We start from the raw sequence: 22,527 nt of genomic DNA on the forward strand, positions 1-22,527 counted from the left end.
ATGGGTTTCTGTTGATGGCTGCGCAGCTGCTGGTGTTTGGTTCAGCGGAGATGAAGAAGAACGAAGTGCTCTGATCATCGGCTTCAGTTGGCTTTGCTGCTGTAGCCTGCAGCCACTAGAGCTGTTGCGAAGATGGGAGAGGCTGCTGGCAGTATTGAAGTGGAGGAATGGACAGATTGGTGGGTGTCGGTGTAGTAGTCAGCTGCCATGGGAAGGAAATGCTGGAGGCGGCTGTTCATGGTGTCTGAGAGGGCGACCGTGGGTTTGTGGCCAATTGAAGAGAGGCTAGGAGTCGCTGGGTTTGTGAGAGTGGAATCGGGGAAGAAAAAAAGTGGAATAGAGGTTGGAGGGGCGAGGGGGAGATCTCTGGTTTGTCTTTGTGGGGGGGAGGTTGAGAGAGGAGAGGTTGGCTTGTTTGGTTGATTTGGTTGTTGAGCCGGGGATGAGAGCGGCTGCTGGGGAGAAGGGACTATGGGTTTGTTGCCGGCTGCTGTGGGGAAGAAAAAAATCAAAAGGGAGGGGATTTATATTGTTGGCTGGAAAAGGAAAAGAAGATGGGGAACGGTGTGGAGGCTGCTTATGCAGGGGAGACGTTGGAGAGCCAAAATGGCAAGGGTCCTTAGCTCCGTTTTGAAAACAAATTAAGGAACTCGGGGGACAGCGACTTTTTTTTTCTTTGGTGAGGACGGGGCGGCTGGTTTTTGTTGGTAAAGATAAGTTTAGGTTTAGCTTTTTTTGTATTTTTTTCAATTATGTAAAATTACCCCCCTCCCCCTTTTGTGTGTGTTGAAGACCAGTATTTATAGGCAAAAATGTTGCTAGGTTTTCAAACTTGGTCCCTCAACTTCTTTCTTTTTGTAAAATTTGATTTTTCTTATTTTTTTTGTATTTCTTTCGAAAACGAGCAATATCAACGTTGACTCAATGAGAAAAATCAATGAATTTAAAAATGACGCGTAAAAAGTTGTACGCATTTAAAAGATCTTTGAAAATTTAAATTCTTTTTAGATGACGCTGAAAATGCTAAAAACGATGCAAATATATTAAAAAACATAATTTTTTGGATTTTTCTGAAAATTTACCAAAGCACGGGTCAAAAATTAGGTAGCAACAAATGGAATGAGTGTTTGCATAAACACGTGGCGGTCATGACTTTTCATTCCATACAATCTGCATTCCTCCATATTGACCAACCTTGATATGTTGGAGGAATGTCAATCGGGAAAACGCGGACTATTAAGCCTATTGTTGTAGACTAGCAATTGTGTATTTTTCTCTAATACAAAGCTTGTCCATGGTTTTGCAACCCGTGACCCATCAAAAACCAACTCCATATTTTCAAGGATATATATAACAAAGCTATATCAAATTTAGTGTTAATGTTGTCATTTGTCTTCCCCTTCACATCCATGACGGTGTTAAAAATGTTTTTCAACACAGTCTTTTCTATGTGCTTGACATCAAGGTTATGGTGGAGGAGATTGGTCTTCCAATAAAGAACCTCCCAAAAAATTCTTCGCTTTACCCAATTATGGGTCAAACAAAAACCAAAAAATTTATGCTTACCTGATTGGAAACCAAACATAATATCACTGTACTCTGATACACTATCATTCAATTCTTCATGAGAAAGATGCCGGGGTGCAACTTCCTTTTCAACTCTGCCAACAAAAAAAACCTAGCTACATCTGCATTAGGTTCTTCTTCTACAATTGGACATTGACTGACTTTACCTTGATTCTTTCTCATTGCATCTATAACCATATCCTGTAAGGATTACTGTTATCATTTGTAACTCCATGCATGTTATTAGCACTAAAAGTTGACCCAACCACCCTTTCTACCATGCTCTCATTATGAACAAATAGTTCTCTATATGCATACCAACTCAAGTAATTCTATATGAACCCTTTTATGTAGAAGATGCATTATTACAACATCTTAATGCAGATACTTTTTTATTTTTTACACTTCCGGCATGGACATCTAATACCACCTCTAGTTAAATTTCTATGAATAGATGTTGCAAAATTAATAAAACTCTTAACCCTATTACAATAATTCATCCTTCGCAATCCTTGTGGTGAATCTTAATACATCCATGAATGATCATCCATGACATGTATCGAACCTTTATAAATTATAATGATAACATATATTAATTAACTATGTTAAGTAAATAAATTTGCAAAAATATTGGTTTACCTCGACATTATCCAACAAATTAATTAAAACTTCTCATAAATATTCATTATCAATTATCAACATCCATACAAATTTATACATATAAATTTACAGAAATTACAACTCCGCAATAGCATTGATAAAAATTAAAATGGACTCGTTAAACAAGCTATTAATCATTTATCACAGCACATCTAATTTGGTAATTCAACAAAGTTCCAACAATTTACAAACAAATACAATTTTACAAAATCTAAAACAAATTGTAACAAGTACAAAATTATAAATTCATACTACAAGTTTGTTTGAGAAATAACAATAAAACATGTACATATACTAACAAAATACATATACTAAAAAAAAAATTAACATTTAAATGTTAAAATTAAAAAGATAGATTTACTTACAACAAATGATCAAATCCACAATAAATCAGAACACGGATTTTGTGACCATAAAAGTTAAAGAAAGATGACTTGTGTTAAGAAGAATGGGACATATTTAGGGGGGGTTTACAGTTTAGGAGGGGAGAGTTAGGATGGAGAAGAAAAAGGAGAAATAGGGGAGAAGAGAGTCGGTAAAGTGGTAATATATTAACTTTTATTGATGGAATCACCGACAGAATACTTTCATTGGTGATTCCATCGGTAATGTTGATGGTGAATTGCTGACATCACTATACGGAGATCCTAGTTTGCATCCCTCGGTAATTCCGTCGGCAAAATCGCCCGCAAAAACTTTCACGTCATCAAACCGGTTTTTTATAAAAAAAATCTATATATTCCGTCCATAGTGCCGTCGGTATAGCAACAACATTAGTTGGAATACTGTTTAAAGACAATTGAAAATGTGTGAAGACAGCTCCCGAATCTTGCTTTGCTTTGCTACCTTGTATGCGCTTATTGCTTCAGCACTAGGCAATAGTCATCATCAGAAATATATATATATATATATATATATGGATGCAAGAGAATAGTAACAGAGCATCCTGAACTTTCAATTGGAAGAATTTAAGGTGTGCTAAGAAAGTCTTGAGCAAATCACTAATAGTTGTCAAAATGAAGCCTGGCAAAAAACATAGAAAAACATTATGTATACCAAAAGAAATTATTAGGCCATGAACATGCTTGATTTCCATAGAAAATGCTTGGGATTTTTGAATCGTTTCTGGTTGAAACGAAAAACAAAAAACATTAGTTCACAATACCAATACCTTGATTGCGATAGAAAACGAGGAACATGTCAATAGTTAGTGGCAATTGTCATCATCAGATACATGTGGTGTGGGATCGTGGAATTATTGAAGATACCAAAGTTTCCACTCCCAACTTGACTGCAATTCTTTAATATTTCTTCGCTGTGTGGTCTCTTTAATAGCTACTGTGATTCCATCAATAATGCTGACGGTGAATTGATGACGTCACTATACAAAGATTTTGGTTTGCATTCCTTGGCAAAATCGCTTGTAAAAACTTCAATGTTATCAGACTGTTTTTTTTTTATTTTATATATTCCGTTTGAAATGCCGTCAATATATACCAACAACATTAGTTGGAAAAATGTTTAAAGATAATTGAAAACATGCAAAAAACAGCTCCTGAATCTTGTTTTGCTTTGTTACCTTGTATGCTCTTACTGCTTCAGCACAAGATGGGCAATAGTCATCATCAGATATATGTGTCTGTCTATATATATATATATGGAAGCAAGAGCTGAACTTTCAATTTGAAGAATTTAAGGTGTGCTAGGAGAGTCTTGGGCAAATCACTAATAGTTGTCAAAATGAAGCCTGGCAAAAAACTTAGAAAAACATTATGTATACCAAAAGAAATTATTAGGCCATGAACATGCTTAATTTCCATAGAAAATGCTTGGGATTTTTGAATCGTTTCTGGTTGAAACGAAAGAAAAAACATTAGTTCACAATACCAATACCTTGATTGCCATAGAAAATGAGGAACATGTCATTAGTTAGTGGCAATAGTCATCATCAGATACAGGTGGTGTGGGATCGTGGAATTATTGAAGATACTAAAGTTTCCACACCCAACTTGACTTCAATTCTTTAATATTTCTTAACTGTGTGGTCTCTTTAATAGCTACTGTTTGCTTTTGTTGTTGATAGAGAAGGGTTGAGGAGAAATAAATAATTCATGGGTACGGTGGAATTAATAAAAGAAAATATCTTTGTCTCCAAAAAAAAAATTGTGGGGTCTCTCACAACAGTAGCTGGGTTTGCATGGACTCTGATACGGGAGTCAGGTTTCATGTGTTGTATGAGATAGTTAAATTATTGAAGATACCAAAGGTCCCATCATGTACAATATTTTTTTTTTGCGCACTAAAATCATATACTTATCCTTTTACTTTTCAAAATTTAAGAATGACTTGGAAGGCATTTTTATCTTTGTCTCCTCGCTTTTTTTATAATACTGATATGTCTTTGGATCCTTTTTCGTAATTTAACATATAAAAATATTAATAAATTAATAAAATATAATGACGTATGCCACACATACATCAGCACTTCAGAGTCCTTCATGCTTTTATTATAGAGGCGCATGAGGACAATTTTGATGGAAAAAAAAAATCCAATCGCCATCTCCATCTCATCTGAAGCGCAATGTTGTGGCGCAACTTTTAATGTGGTGTGTTGAGCAAGTTAGATGGTGATGAGTTTTTTTTTTTTATTATTTTTTTCTTTTTTATAAGTCTTGGTATTTGTTTTAGACTTTTAAAAAATTAGTTGTGTTCTCCGGTTTATATTTGTTTTGAGTTTGATTTTGATTTTTTTAATTTCTATTTATTTTTATTTTAATGCTTCGTAAAGGTTTTTTTATCAATTTCATCTCTTCACATTTAATTTAATTTATTTTTTGTATCTAATATGATTATCATTTTTTATTGTTATTTTTATTTTATTTTTATTTTGTCCTTGTAATTCATTTTTAAAAAATTTTGATCATTATTTTTTTTATTGTTATTTTTTATTTTTTTTCGTTTATTTATTTTATTTTGTCCTTTTAATTCATTTTTTAAAAATTTTGATCCTTATTTTTTTCATTGCTCCTTTTCTTCATTATTTTTGTAATCCCTGATTAGTTTATTTCAATTATTTATGTGCAAGATTTAGTCCTTATTATTTTTTTATTTTTTATTTTTTATAATTAAAAAATTTTGCTTCATAATTTTTTCGTGTTTGCCTTTAGTAAGGTAGTCCTAGTCTCATGATCTAGTCTTACTAGTTTCAATTATTTTCCTTGTTTGAGTTCAGTCTTTTTTTAAAATTCATTTTAGAAATTATTTTCTTTTCATTTTCATCATTTGACATTGATTTATTAAGCCTTAAGCTTTGTGATTGGTTCTGTTTTTCTTTTTGTAGGGTTATCCCTGTCATAACCCCTTTTTTGATTGCTCCCTAAATTCATTTTTTCTCTCTTTTGTTTTTTCTCCTACCCGTGTTTATTAGTATTTTTCGGTGAAAATAAGTTGAAATTTTCTATTTTTTTTGGTAAAACAAATAAAATTTTTATAGAAGGGTTAAGGAAAAAACATAAAAAATTTAAAGAATAAGGACCAAATAAAAAATAATAAAAAAAAGAACACATAAAACTACATGGTGGATGGATAGTTTTAACCAACGGGAGGTCATGTTGCATGCTACAACCAAAATGTGAGGACGCCTTCTATATGCTGATACATGTAATGCACATGCTAGCAACTTTTTGTGCTGCATTGCGAGTGCCTATTTTTCTTTGTGGGAAAAACAATGATAACAAACTATTATTATGAATATTAATAGTAGTATCATTAGCGTAATTATTATTACTACTACTATTATTAGTACTATTATTATTATGATTATTATTATTATTATTACTATCATGACTATTAATGCTACTATCACTATTAATACTACTATTATTACTAATATTGTTGTCATTGTTATTACCACTACCATCATCATCATCATCATCATCATCATCATCATCATCATCATTATTATTATTATTATAGTAATTGTTTGACAAATAAAAGGAAGGGAGAAGCTTATTTTTATTTGGACATTTGATTGTTATCGATTAGTAAGAAATCTGTTTAAAGATAATTGAAAATGTGTGAAAGACAGCTCCTGAATCTTGCTTCGCTTTGTTACAATGTATGCTGTTATTGCTTTAGCACAAGATGGGAAATATTCATCATCAGATATGTGTGTTTATGTGTTTGTTTCTATATATATATATATATATATGCAAGAGAATAGTAACAGAGCCTCTATTTAATGCTTCTTTCAATGCATTTACTTTAGATCTTGTCATTAGTCCATTTAGAACATGTAATAGATACATATTGGTGTTCGTGGGCTGATCCACATCAATTATGGTTACGAGAAAACCCTAATTAGTCTTTAGATTTCTAAGACAATGGACTTGTGACGCTAAAGAAAATATATTATCACCCTAAAAAATCATAGATATAGTAAATTTCATTGCTACTTGTTTTTTATCCCTAATAGTCTGTTGTGCCCAATCTACCGATATTGTATCTACATGAATCTACTGTAATGAGTTAAACATATGATAGGTTTTATTCCTATCCGTTCTAAAGTTTTGATTATTTTTGTTACTCCTAATTTGATTGGGGAATTGATATTTCTATCACTATTTACTCCAGATCATGACTCGTGACTATTAATAGTTTATAAAGCCATGTTCGTGAATAATATTGATTGGGAGCTCCTAACGGTTGAAACACTATAGGTCGCCCGCAAGTTCTCGACCATAGTGTTAGAGAGCTCGTACACCTAATTTTTATGATCTAGAGCTTGATTTAGATTTTATTTTTATTTTAAATTAATTTTTTGATATTCACTTAGTTACATTTGGATGACTCAACATATTGATTCATTACTTAGTTATGTACTGCTCATGTGAATTGTATTTTGATGCTAGAAAAATTAATTATTCATGATTGTGCGAATTTGCAGCTTTTTCAGGGAAGAGAGATGATGACAAGATAAACTATAACAGGATGTCTATGTGAAAGGAGTCGAAGATACCTTCTGCGACGCGTAAGCTGCGATTGGCATCTACGACTTGCAATAATGGAGGTTCAGAAGGCATTCGTGACTCACGGACACACATATCAATTATAACACTCTCAATTATATTAGATTTCTAAATATTATGTTATTTTACAAAATAATTTTTTAAGGCTGCTCACTTACCAATAACTCTATCCTGGCTAGATTCACTTTGTCATGTTTCTTGGAAAAATGCAACTCGGCTTTTCATGACTTTGATGCGTGAACCGTGTTTCCTTTGGTGTGGGATCGTGGAATTATGGAAGATAGCAAAGTTTCCACACCCAACTTGACTTCATTTCTCTAATATTTCTTCGCTGTGTGGTCTCTTTAATATAGCTACTGTTTTCTTTCGTTGTCGATAGAGAAGGGTTGAGGAGAAATAAATAATTCATACATTATTGTGTTGTGACATTTTGGAAATTAGTGGGGGCCTCTCATAGTAGTAGCTGGGTTTGCATGGGCTTTGAGTGGCGGCTTCAGCTTGAAAAGAAAAAGGGTGTATGGCTGGTGGCTAGTACGAGGAAAGGGAGACATAAGGTTGTAAGGGTTAGAGTTATAACTTGGTAGTACGAGAATAAAAATGAATTGTATGTGATACTCCTTCGGTGTCGAGATACGATGTTTGGATAAAATTTAAATTTATTTTGTTTAAAATTAATTTTTTACAATATTTTTAGATTATTTCAATGTATTGGTATGAAACATATTTTATTACAATATTATTTTTTTTTTATCTTAATACATTTTGAAGTACGAAAACAATTCAGAAATTAACCAAATATACACTACCATGCACGGCCCTTCATGACTATGATACCAAAGGACCCATGTACAAGAGCAAAGTTTCAAACAAGTTTGGAACACAACGATAATCCACACCCAAATTCACTTCAATTCTTCAATATTTCTTCATTGTGTGGTCACTTGCCAGTACTATAAATCACTATCGAACATGAGAGCTTTGTGATCAGATGCACACCAAAGTACCTTTGGAGCCAGGTTGTTAAAATCATGATTTTAACATAGTACGGAAATTACAAAAATAAACTTGGTTCGTAAAACAGATCGTAAAATTGTAAGAAAATTTTAAAATACATGAAAAAAAATTCATGCTTCAAATAAAAATCAATACATAGTTCAAGCACCTTAAAATACATGCTTCGAATAAAAATTTATACATAATTTAAATAAATTTTTATTAACTAATAATTCACAAATTTAAATTTAAAATCCTCAAGATAAACATGGCTAAACATAAATATAATATATTGCAGGTCAATTAAAAATCCTCAAGAGCTAGAGCTTAATTTAGATTTTATTTTTATTTTAAAAATTAATTTTTTATATTGACTTAGTTACATTTGGATGACTAACATATTGATTTGTAATTTAGTTATCTGCTCCTTTTGTGAATTGTATTTTGATGTTGGAAAACTAATTACTTGTAATTGTGTGAATTGCAATTTTTTTTTTTTTTTTTGAAGAAGAGAGTTGATAACAAAATAAACTATCCTTATTTAGAGAAGTTGAAAATACCTTCTTATACAACACGCGAGTTGCAATTGACATTTATAATTAGCAAGTCATGGATTGTATTTGCAATAATAGAGGTTCAGATGACATTCGTGACTCACGTGATGTACAAGACAGTTATAATACTCTCAACCATACTAAATTTTCAAAAACAAAAGATTGCTTGTGTTATGGTAACTTACCAAAAGCTCCATCATGGCTTTTCATGACTTTGATACGTGAATCGTGTTTTATGCGTTGTGAGATAGTGGAATTATTGAAGATACAACTTCACTTCAATTCTTTAATATTTCTTCGCTGTGTGGTCTCTTTAATAGCTACTGTTTTATTTTGTTGTTGATAGAGAAGGGTTGTGGAGAAATTAATAAAAGAAAAGATCTTTGTCTCCAAAAACAAATTTGTGGGGTTTGCATGGACTCTGATACGGGAGTCGTGTTTCATGTGTTGTGTGAGAAAGTTAAATTATTGAAGATACCAAAGGTCCCATACAAATTCACAATGATAATCCACAGCCAAATTCACTTCAATTCTTTAATATTTCTTCATTTTGTGGTCACTTGCCAGTACTATAAATCACCATCGAACATGAGAGCTTTGTGATCAGATGCAGACCAAAGTCCCTTTGGAGTGTTAAAATTGTTGATCTAAGCTACCTCTTCCGTTATCCTCTTAAATCTTCTTCCTCTTAAATATTACACGCATAAATAGATATGGAGGAGATTCGCCGAGCTGCTGAAGCTTATTACAAACATCTGCCCGAAAATAAGAAGGAAGAGGCCAAAGAGACTTTCAATGCCATGGATAAGAACAGAGACAGGAAAATTAACCGAGATGAATACGTGGAGTATCTCAAGAATGATAACAACACGGTTCTTCCAAGCTTGTTTAAAGAGCTGGACAAGGACGGCAATGGAAGCTTGGATTTTGAGGAAGCCATCGTCTTGTACTACATCATGAAGAGTGGAAGGGCTATAATTTGCAAGGGTTGTGATTCGTTCTTGGCAGGAGCATACTTCAGTTGCTCTCAATGTTTCTTCAATAAGGATGATTCAGTTAGCACCTATGATCTTTGTTGTGATTGTTATGGTGATAAAAAGTTCGTACACAACGATATTGGGCACATCTTCTGCGATAACTATACTTTACTACGTCAAAGCAGGAGCTTGATACAAGAGGCCCCCCCAACGGTAATTAATTTTAGAAACTAAAACAGTATAATTATTTCTTTACTATTTATTACTATATATTTGCCAAAATTCACTGATAACTCATTGTTCATGGAGCATTACGTATGGAGTTCCTTCAAGATTCTGAATTTGGATCTAGTTAGGATCTTTTGAGCTAAACGCTATGCATGACATGGCTTTTGAGATAGGAGAGCTATTGATTACTACTGAATCAAAGGTTAATCAATGATTTCTTTTCTCTTGTAGTATAGAGCTTTACAAGCTCGCTATGTTTTTTATTATTATTATATTTCTTCTCTGCTTTACATTTGAATTCCCATTTGTCGTATTGATTGAAGTTCTTTAATTCTGTGGATGAAGAGATTAATTATATTTTCAGGACTGGCTTCAAAATAACTAGTGGAATCCTCATATTTTCATTAATACAAATATTCTCTCCATCTAATTGATAAATAAATACTATATTAAGTATAAAATTATGTTTGCTTATAAAAATATGAACTCAGCCTCTAATATATTTGCGTATTATCTTTTATTTCAGAAGCGAAACACGGTGGTTAACTTCCTTAAAAAGGGAATGCAAGCTGCAGGCATAACTAGTAGTGATATTGGAGGCATGGTAACTGGTGACGGTGGTGTTGATTCATCAAGATGTCGCATTATGTGAAAGAAACCAATGATGCATTTTATCATGCATTCGATCTCCACAAATGTATCCAATCGTACAATAAATATTGCCGATGAGGTGAGAGGAAATGGCTGAAAATTTACTGGAAACTCTTCAAGTGGGCTCAGATCCGGTAGAGAATAAACTCAAGTTACTTTATTTGCTGTATCTTTTTTGTGTGGCAATAATTGTATTCTCATGCATTCGATCTCCATAGTCTCATGTGTACTTTTGGAGGGCATTGAGAACTTGTTTAATCTTAAGCTGCTTGTGTGTGTGTAAAATATCATGTTGTTAATGAAGCTTTTCTTGTACTACATCACAACTGATTTCATTGCAAGCAAGACGTTATTATGGTATATTTTAAAATTATATGTGACTTGAAAAAATATTAAATTTATATTGTTTTATGATTTTAATAGTTTTTATTTTTTTTGATGTTAAAAAAGATTTTAAAAAATCATTCTAATATATTAAAATTATTTTTGAAAATCAACTTATATCACAATATCAAAAATTCATTCCGGCGCAAGAGAATATAATCTCTTTAACAGTAACAAAATATTAATTTTATACAATGAAATTTAATTGAAAATTGAAGGAGCACCTAAGCAACTATATATTAATCTTATACAACTAATTTTAATGATTGTGTGGGTTAATGACCATGGTTTTAAGAGATGAGTTCCTCTAGAAATAGGTAATAAGCTGGATCGGTCCATGAATCATGAATGAAACGAGTTAACTCACAATGAACCGATCAAAAGTGAAATAATGATGAGTTACTCTAGGCATAGCACCCCTATTTTATTTTTTATTATGTCGTTTGAATTCCTACTTTTCTACTAACAAATAATGAATAATAGCTATATAATCTCACCGTAAAACAATTGTTTCATGTAAATTCAAAGTTTAAAGCTGCTGCTAATTCTACCATCTTAAATGCCATGCTAATCTTAGACTAAAAGTGCTCGACTATTAGTCGGGCGTGGAAACTAACCCTTAAAGTTTGTGTATTGCTACGTTGGTAAACCTCATCTATTTGCAGATTCTTGATGTACTAGAATGGTTTTATTCTAAGGGTTTTCATCGAATAACATTTAACATAAGCTGCACATTAAAAATCTTAATATATAAAGGTTGATCAAAAGAACACGAAACAAGAAGTATAACAACACAATCAACATACAGAACCTGGACAGAGATCAACTATTGTCTTGTAAAAAAAATATAAAAGAAGAAGCTTCAATTCACTATCGGAAAATTGGCCAATAACAATGGAATTATTGACGGAAAATATTATGTTAGTCATGTTGTCAATAGGGAGAAGTTGGAGGTGGAAGCAGCTTATGATACCAAAGATAATAGGATTGTAGAGTAGAAACATTTAGTATACGGTCACCTCTTTAAGGTACAAAATCATAGAAATATAGATGTAAATAACCCATCACTTTAAGGATATATATTTTCTCACCACTTTCCGGATATAAGATTACCAGTTTAAATTTTATAACTCGAAAATATAAAACTGAATAGGGTGTCAAAAGATCAAGCTAAAGACTTTTACTCAAATTTTCACCAAAGATGTAGTACATAATACAAATGATCATTATACCCTTGAAAATACCCTTAAAGTCTAGAGAAAAATAAAAATAACATAATTAAGATCAAAATAAATAACTTTGACTTGAATCTAGACAAATAATAACTACCACATATTTTTAACTTGTTGAAAATACAAACAAATACATTAAAAGCTTAAAAACTAAAACAATCACTACTACATCATAAAACAATAAGTATCTTAACCCCATCATGCTGAAGTACTTTCCTATCATATTACATGAATGACCAAACAATAAATAAAATGCATCTATATGAATTATATCACAGCACTATTTGTTTTCCAAAGAAAAATGAAACAAGACATCTATTTGTTACTTTATGTCCATGCTTCTTTTCCTACCACCTTAATTGTAGGTATAAGGGTATGCTTCCATCTTAAGGTTGAGCTTGCTTACCATATCAGTAGATACAACATTAGTAGAAGCACCAGTTTATAAATAAATATAAATAGAAATGTCTAATTTATTTTATAGAGATTAATAGTATTATTTAGATTCAATAAAAATACCAAAAAAAATTTCTCTAGATTTCTCTATAGTTTGGTTTGTAACCTTAAAGCTAGAGAACCATCTTCGTGACGATGATCAGGGGATAAGACTGTGTCAGGTGGAATTTTTTTTCTAGTTTTATCTTTGCTATATGTTGTGTCAAGTGGTATCAAAGCAGGTAAATATCTAGATCAATGGCAAATTATAAAGAGAATTGTGGAGTAGTTGGCCACAAGAATCTCTGTGATGATGATCAGGAGATGCAGGTTGCTTGAGATCAACTAAATCATTATTCATTAATGATAGCAGCTTTAGAGGGGCAAATGTAAACTAGGTTGGAGACATCAATATATGAGATGATGACCTTACAACCAAGCTTAGAATTTTAAAAAATAAAATTTAATCACCTGTCTTAGATGCATTATTATTATCAATTAACACAAACACAATAATATGGTGAAAAACTTATTCATTTGCATACAATGAGACAATCAAATTTTAATCACCCCATGCATCGCAAGACATTTCAAAATAATATAAGTAGAAGAAGTCACAAAGTTAGAGAAAAAGAAAAAGAAAAAATAATCACCCAAACATTGGCATTTTTTTAATTTGAGAGATGTATTTTTATTTTAAATTATCTAGATTTTTTATATTTATTCTTATTGCTTTTGGTTTTATCAAATTTTAAAATCAAGATAAAAAAAATAATTTAAACTCAATAATATGCGTTATAATTAGATTCTAAGAAAAATGCAATTCGGCTTTTCATGACTTTGATACGTGAACCGTGTTTTATGCGGTGTGAGATAGTGGAATTATTGAAGATTCAACTTCACTTCAATTCTTTAATATTTCTTCGCCGTGAGGTCTCTTTAATAGCTACTGTTTTCTTTTGTTGTTGATAGAGAAGGGTTGGGGAGAAATAAATAATTCATGGGTACGGTGGAATAAAAGATAAGATCTTGTCTCCAAAAGCAAATTTGGGGGATGGATTGGTGTGGTTCCTCTACGCCTAGGACACCAGAATATCTGAAAAGGCATGAGAGAAAAGCATATTGCACATATTGGCTAGTGATTGTGAGGCCCCAATTCTTCTTTTTTTTCTTTTTTTTTTGATAACTCTGGGTGTTCGGGCCAGTTTGCGCGCACCACAACTAATCCCAGGGGTCTACTGAACATCCTGCAAGTTCAGTGAATAAGTAAAGCACCGCGGGGATGACAGACATACACAGAAAGGATCGAACTCGGAGCGTTGGCAAGGCAATCCTTGTAATTGACCATTGAGCTAGACTCTCAAGTGTGTGAGCCCCCAATTCTTGACTGGGCATAGTTGTAGATGAGCTTTGAGTGGCGGCTGCAGCTTGAAAAAGAAAAGGTGTATGTATGGCTGGTGGCTAGCACGAGGAAAGGGAGACATCAGGTTGTAAGGGTTAGAGTTAACTTGGTAATACGAGAATAAAAATTAATTGTATGTGATACTCCTTCGGTGTCGATTGTAACTGTATACGGTGTTTGGGTAAAAGTTTATTTAAAAAAAAATTAATTTTTTAATTATGTTTTTAAATTATTTTACTGTCTTAGTGTCAAAAATAATTTATTATAAATAAATAAATATTATTTTAATATATTTTCTAAAAAAATAACCATTTTACAATGGCATGCACGACCCTACTCGGATACGGGAATTGTGTTTCATGTGTCGTGTGAGTCTGTGAGATTGTTAAATTGCAGATACCAAAGGTCCCATCATGTACAAAATAACCTTAATTAATTTTAAAAAAACTAAAATTAATAATTATATAAATATTTAGTAATTTTAAAATTTATAAAACTCTAATGGGTATTTTTTTAATCTAAACAACTTGTTACTTTAATCTTATGCTGCTTTTGTGTAAATCATGTCGTTAATGATGCTTTTCTAGTAAAATGATTAGGCACCATCACAAGTGATTAACTCTTAATAGATATATAGATGAGTAGATTGTAATGTATACGGTGTTTGGTTAAAAATTAAATTTTAATTATGTTTTTAAAATTATTTTAATATCTTAGTGTCAAAAATAATTTATTATAAATAAATAAATATTATTTTAATATATTTAAAAAAAAAACAATTTAAAAAATAATCTTTCTATAATAACATGTGCGACCCTTCATGACTAGGATACAGGAATCGTGTTTCATGTGTTGTGTGAGATTGTTAAATTATTGAAGATACAAAAGGTCCCATCATATACAACAACACCTATTTTTATGTAATTTTAGTAATTTTAAAATTTATAAAATTCAAATTAATAACCTCTAAAAAACTTGTTATTTTAATCTTATGCTGCTTTTGTGCAAAATCATATAGTTAATGACGTTTTTTCTAGTAAAATAATTGAGCACCATCACAAGTGATTAACTCTAAAAAGATATATAGACATGACTGCGGGATGAAATGAGAATATTTTATTGTGTTTATTTTCACTTGGAAAAAATATTAAATTTATATTTTTTAATAATTTTTATTTTTTGATGTTAATTTTTTTTTTCTACTAACAAATCATGAATAATTGTTATATAATCTCACATTTGTTTATTTTGTTTTATGTAAGTTCAGAATTTAAAGCTGCTATTCCGCACATTGTTTTTATTTTTTGAACACATGATTTTTTTTTTTTTTTTTTTTTTTTTGTTATGATTTTAAAAAATTATTTTTTTTATTTTAATTTTTAATATTGAAATGGTTAAAAATTTAGTTTTATAATTTTTTTTTCTTTTTCTTTTGTCTTTCTATGAGGTTAGCATGGGTTTTTTAAAAAAAAATTAAACTTGATTTTTTTTATAGTTTTTTTTTCTTATATTGTTAAGAAAATAGTTTTATAGAAAAAACATATTATTAAACTTTATGAAGTAACAAAACTAAAGAATTTGGGGGAAATAATTGTTCATCCAACACTTATTGCACTATGGATTACAATAGTAATCCATAATGTTTTGCTTTCTTTTTTATTTTATTTTTTTGAATTTTTTTATATGATTTTTTTCATATCTATTTTTGTCGATTTTATCTTTTCAAATTAGGTGGGATTTGACCCCTCTTACAAATTAACTAAATATGATAAGGCCTCCTCTTGATGCTCCAATGGACCTCTAATTTCTACATTGAACAAAACTTGCAAGACTAGTCTATTTAATATTTCTTTCAATGTTTTTATTTTGGACCTTGTAATTGACCCATTTAGAGCATGCAATAGATACTTATTGGTGTTCGTGAGCTGATCCACATCAATTATGATTACGAGAAAACTCTAATTAGTCTTTAGAGCTTTAAGATAAGGGACTGTTATGCTAAATAAAATGCATTATCACCCTAAAGTATCATATATATAGTAAATTTCATTGTTACTTATCTTTTATCCTTAATAGTCTGTTTTGCTCAATTTAGCGATGATGTTTCTACATGGATCCACTGTAATGAGTTAAATCTATGGTAGGTTTTATTCCTATCTATTCTAAATTTTTGGTTCTTTTTGTTATTCCCATTTTGTTTTGGGAATTGATATTTCTATCCATATTTACTCCAGATCATGACCCGTGACTATTAATAGTTTATAAAGCTGTCATAATCCAATTTTCAACCCTTTTATTTTAATTATTATTTACTGAAAAAAAATGAAAAAATGATAATGAAAAATAAAATGAAGAATGAAATAAAATTTAGGTTAAGGACAACATGATTAGAAGTTTAAGGATTTCGTCTCGGCTTTACATTTGAATTCCCATTCTTCGTATTGATTAAAGTTCTTTAATTCTCTGGATGAAGAGATTAATTATATTTCAGGACTGGCTTCAAAATAACTAGTGGAATCCTCATATTTTCATTAATACAAATATTCTCTCCATCTAATTGATAAATAAATACTATATTAAGTATAAAATTATGTTTGCTTATAAAAATATGAACTCAGCCTCTAATATATTTGCGTATTATCTTTTATTTCAGAAACGAACCAAGGTGCTTGGCCTCCTTAAAAAGGGAATGCAAGCTGCAGGCATAACTAGTAGTGATCTTGGAGGCATAACTGATATTGTTGATGGTGAAGATGGTGATGGTTCATCAAAATCGAGCTGTAGCATTATGTGAAAGAAACCAAGGATGCATTTTATCACCAGTCAAATGCATCCAATCGTACAATAAATATTGCCGGTGAGGTGAGAGGAAATGGCTGAAAATTTACTGGAAACTCTTCAAGTGGGCTCAGATCCGGTAGAGAATAAACTCAAGTTACTTTATTTGCTGTATCTTTTTTGTGTGGCAATAATTGTATTCTCATGCATTCGATCTCCATAGTCTCATGTGTACTTTTGGAGGGCATTGAGAACTTGTTTAATCTTAAGCTGCTTGTGTGTAAAATATCATGTTGTTAATGAAGCTTTTCTTGTACTACATCACAACTGATTTCATTGCAAGCAAGACGTTATTATGGTATATTTTAAAATTACATTTGGCTTGAAAAAAAACATTAATTTATTTTTTTATGTTTTTTTAATAGTTTTTATTTTTTTATGTTAAAAAAGATTCTAAAAAATCATTCTAATTAATATATTTATAATTATTTTTCAAATTCACCTTATATCACAATATCAAACACACATTTTTTTTTTACAAGAGAATACAATCTCTTTAACAGTAACAAAATATTAATTTTATACAATAAAATTTAATTGAAAATTGAAGGAGCACTTAAGCAACTAGATAATAATTTTATACAACGACATTTGTGTGGGTTAATGACCATGGTTTTAAAAGATGAGTTCCTCTAGGCATAGGCAAGAGGCTGGATCCGGTTTCATGAATTAAGCGAGTTGACCCACAAGTGAACCGATCAAAACTAAAACAATGATGAGTTCCTCTGGGCATAGCACCCCTATTTTTTTATTATGTCGTTTGAATTCCTACTTTTGTACTAACAAATAATGAATAATAGTTATATAATCTCACCGTAAAACAATTGTTTTATGTAAATTCAAAGTTTAAAGCTACTGCTAATTCTACCATCTTAAATGCCATGCTAATCTTGGACTAAAAGTGCTCGATTATTAGTTGGGTGTGGAAACAAATCCTTAAAGTTTGTGTATTGCTACGTTGGTAAACCTCATCTCTTAGTTGGGTGAGGTTTCTGGAAATAATTGGTATGCTCAAGATTACCATATGAAGGTTGAGATTTTTTTTTCTAGTGGTGATTTAGGAGTAGAGGATTTCCTTTATTGGTTAGCTGAATATGATCCATTTTATAAGCATACAAAGGTTTCATATTCGAGGATAATAAAAACTATATAGTTTAAATTAAAGCATGGGGCCTTAGTCTGGTGAGATAGGCTATTGGAAACTAGGAGGTGAAAAAATGGACCTATTGAGACTAGGGAGTGGATGAAGCGGTTGTTGAGAGGTAGATTTTTTCCCATAGATTATGATCCGAAGACCTATTCCTTAAGTATTAGAGGTGTTTCTAAGATTCTCAAAACATGCATGAATATACAGTGGAATGTTTTCTCCTACCTGAGCCAAATAATTTGCATGAAACTTGTTGCATCTCAATGGATTTGAGTGATTCAAACCGATAATCTCTAGAAAACTTGTTAGTTTAATCTTATGCTGCTTTTATGTAAAATCGTGTAGTTAATGACGCTTTTCTAGTAAAATGATTGAGCACCATCACAAGTGATTAACTCTAAATAGAGATATAGACATGACTGCGTGATGAAATGAGATACTTATTGTGATTATTTTCACTTGGAAAAAATATTAAATTTATATTTTTTAATGTTTTTAATAATTTTTATTTATTCATGTTAAATTGTTTTTTAAAAAATATCATTCTCATGTATTAAAATTATTTTTAACAAGCAGTTTGTATCTTAATATCAAACACCCAACCCTGATTTTCGGCACTTGAGAATACAATCTCTTTAACAGTAACAACAATTGAAAATTGGAGCCCCTAAGCAACTAAATATTAATTTTATACAATGAAACCCAATGCATGTGTGGTGTAATGACCTATGGTCATGGTTTTAAAAGATGAGTTGAGTCTCCTTTAGGCATAGGTAAGAGACTGGATCCTGTTCATGCGAGTTGACCCACGAGTGAACTGGTACAAAGTAAAACAATGTTATAACACTTCTTTTTATTCTGTTGTTTCAATTCCTTCTTTTCTACTAACAAATAATGAATAATTGTTATATAATCTCACTTTTGTTTATTTTGTTTTATGTAAGTTCAAAATTTAAAGCTGCTAATCCGCACATTGTTTTTTATTTTTTGAACACATGTTTTTTTTTGTTATGATATAAAAAAAAAATATTTTGACTATTTTATTTTTTAATATTGAAATGGTTAAAAATTTAATTTTGTAATTTTTTTTCTTTTTTCTTTCTATAAAGTTAACGTGGTTTGCGGGTTTGTCAAGGGAACCCACGTTATCCCAATTTATAGATTTGTTGGGTTTTTTTAAAAATTAAACTTGATTTTTTTTATAGTCTATTTTTTTCTTATATTGTTATGAAAATAGTTTTATAGAAAAACTATATTATAAAACTTTATGAAGTAACAAATACTAAAGGATGTGGGGGAAATCAGTGTTTATCTAACACTCATTTCACTGTGGATTACAATAGTAATCCACAATCTTTTGCTTTTTTTTTTTTTTTTTTTTTTGCTATGATTTTTTTTAAATCTATTTTTGTCGATTTTATATTTTCAAATAAGGTGTGATTTGACCCCTCTTACAAAATAATTAATGTGCTAAGGCCTCCTCCCGATGCTCCAATGGATCTCTAATTCCTGCATTGGCTGAAACTTGCAAGACTAGTTTATTTAATACTTATTTCAATGCCTTTATTTTGGACCTTGTAAGTGGCCCATTTAAAACATACAATAGATACTTACTGGTGTTCGTGGGTTGATCCACATCAATTATGGTTATGAAAAAACCCTAATTATTTTTTAGAGTTCTAAGATAAAGGACTTGTTATGCTAAAGGAAATGTATTACCACCCTAAAATATCACACCTATAGTAAATTACATTACTACTTGTCTTTTATCCTTAATAGTCTATTGTGCCCAATCTATCGATGGTGTATCCACATGGATCTATTATAATGAGTTAAACCTATTATGGGTTGTATTTCTATCCATTCTAAAGTTCTGGTTATTTTTGTTACTCCCAATTTGTTTGGAGAATTGATATTTATATCCCTATTTACTCTGGATCATGACTCGTGATTATCAATAGTTTATAAAGCTATGCTAGTGAATAATTGGACGGGTCTATGTTAGGTTCATTAAACAATTCAAATCGTAGGATGAGATGTCACTAAACAATTTGTTTATGCAACGGTGGTCTATGGATAATGCCCCGTTCAAGTTCATCTATCCTATAGTACTAGGATTCACTCCTAATTTTTACTGAATAAAGGTTTTGTACCTTGATCCTAAAATGTCCAAGCATTAACTGTTGTAGGTTAATCTACTTAGATGTGTTTGGGTGGGAGGGTTTTTTTCAAAGGTACAATCCTTTTAAAGCACACACAACACCTCCTAAAAGCAAACAATACATGCTTTTCAATTTAAAAAAACCACCACACCTCCCACCCAAACAAACATTTAGTGGTGGGATCTAGTGGCTCACATACTTTAGACAATATTGGGCTTAGATATTTTTAAGACTTGTTTTTTTATTTAAAATGAAAAGAAACAACTAATACTTTTAATATAAAATGTAATGATCCATGTTGAGTCTATTTATCCTAAATACCAAGAGTGAATAACAAAACATATTTTGATATAATTTTAAAACAACAAGGATGAGTTGTAAAGGCTTGGAACATAATATTAAACACATAAATAACAATAAAATATTTATCCGGGTTCGAAATTGGGTGGAAAAACAGCAAAAAAAGTTAAAAAATACCACTAGACCACGTGGCGCACTCGCTGGCTATTTAACCAATCTTAGGATTACGCCCGCGTGCCTTCAGTACTCACCATTTATAACCGGCAAAGGAGCGGATTAATTTGGCCAAAACAAGACACCAGCTTGTTTTCTTCTCTTGCTCTTAGTTTTTTTTTGTCTCTCGGTGTTTCTTTTCTTTTCAGCTGGTGGTTTTTAAAGAAAATTCAATAACAAAATATATAAAAATCAAGTTGTAATTTTAGAGAAAATTTAAAATCTAATTGTATTCTATTATGTTAAAAAATAGAGAAATAATAAAAATTCAAGGTCAAATTAAATAATTATTGAACGAATGTGAATACAATTAAGTCCAAGAACATAATTAAATTTTTAATAGGCCAATTTAATTTAATCATGGGTCAAATTAAATTTTAATTATATTTAAGAATTAATTTGGGTCCAAATTAAATATTTAATTAGGTGCAAGGATTTAATTATACTTTAAATGAGTTAAATGAATTTTATTAGGGCTTAATTAGTGAATAATTAAGTTTGGAAATTTAATTTGGGCTTAGTTGATAAAATTAAAATTTTAGAAAATCAAATTAAAATTTTACTAAGTTAATTAATTAAAATAAAAAATAAAATAGTAAGAAAATAAGAGTTAGGCGATTGAGAGTGAAGTCGTTGTTGGTAAGAGTGGCAGGCAAGTAGGCCAAAAAATAATAATAGATAGCTGTGACTGTGAGAAAAATAAAGTAAATAAACGAGTAAATAAATAAAAAGAGAGAAGATGGAAGAAAGGAGAGACAGGAGGAGAAGGAGAGGAAGAGGAGAGAGGGCGGAGAAGGAGCACAAAAGAAAGAAAAAAAAAAGAAAAAAAAGAGAGGAGGGGAGCGGCCCAACTGGGCTGCTAAGTTGACATCCTAGACTGGGCTGCAAAGAGCCTTTTTCTACCTAGCTAGGCCCAGTCTCGGCTGTTGCAGATAACCCCGGTCTGGGCCAAAAAGGCTCTACCAGGAGCTGCTGCATCGCAAGACATTTCAAAATAATATAAGTAGAAGAAGTCACAAAGTTAGAGAAAAAGAAAAAGAAAAAATAATCAACCCAATCGACTGGGCTCTCTTTGCAAGGGAATTTGATATTTTTATGTTTTAATTTAAATTCATTTAAATTAAATGATTTAAAATATATTTAGAAAATTATTTTTCTTAAATTTTGTTTGTCGTCTTTTCTCTGCATATCTTTGAAAAGAGTTACAAAAGTTACGTGTGACAATGCGCAATTTGTGTGTTATTCTTATATTCTCACAATGAAATTATTAAACATTGGCATTTTTTTTAATTTGAGAGATGTATTTTTATTTTAAATTATCTATATTTTTTTATATTTATTGTAATTGCTTTTAGTTTTATCAAATTTTAAAATCAAGATAAAAAATAATTTAAACTCAATAATATGCGTTATAATTAGATTCTAAGAAAATACATTCAAGTCTTCATGTTTGAAGAAAAATATATTAATAAGGAAACGAGGAATTTTACAATTAAAACCATTTTTTCAATTGAGTTTAAATTATTAACTTCTAAAAAAAAGCCCTTATATTATTGTATAATTAAAAAATAAAAAAGCTCTCATTGTCACGACTCACAAGATCTAATATTTTAATATGTAAATTCCTTTTAGCTTCCAGACTCAATTTTTAATTATCATTAAAGCTTTTTAAATATTTGTTGGCATATATAAACCTTGTTTTATTTTTTTAAATACAACATTAAAGCTTCCAGATTGAGTTTGTCATGTTCCTTGAAA

At 30.7% G+C, this 22,527-nt stretch overlaps 1 protein-coding gene across 1 annotated transcript; it reads left to right on the top strand.

The window, feature by feature from the left end:
* The first annotated feature begins 9,256 nt into the window (after nt 1-9,256).
* LOC118046757 (uncharacterized) lies at nt 9,257-10,971 on the top strand. Its single transcript, XM_035055768.2, has 2 exons — nt 9,257-9,990; nt 10,532-10,971. Exons 1-2 carry the CDS (start codon nt 9,514-9,516, stop codon nt 10,655-10,657), a joined length of 603 nt encoding a protein of 200 aa, XP_034911659.1. The 5' UTR covers nt 9,257-9,513; the 3' UTR covers nt 10,658-10,971.
* The last annotated feature ends 11,556 nt before the right edge of the window (nt 10,972-22,527 follow it).

Source organism: Populus alba, chromosome 19, assembly GCF_005239225.2.
Source record: "Populus alba chromosome 19, ASM523922v2, whole genome shotgun sequence".
Taxonomy (NCBI): Eukaryota; Viridiplantae; Streptophyta; class Magnoliopsida; order Malpighiales; family Salicaceae; genus Populus; species Populus alba.

Coding starts and splice junctions, on each gene's coding strand:
- LOC118046757 (XM_035055768.2), top strand. CDS start 9,514: ATGGAGGAGATTCGCCGAGCTGCTGAAGCTTATTACAAACATCTGCCC. Junction 9,991..10,531: donor TACAAGAGGCCCCCCCAACG/GTAATTAATTTT, acceptor CTTTTATTTCAG/AAGCGAAACACGGTGGTTAA.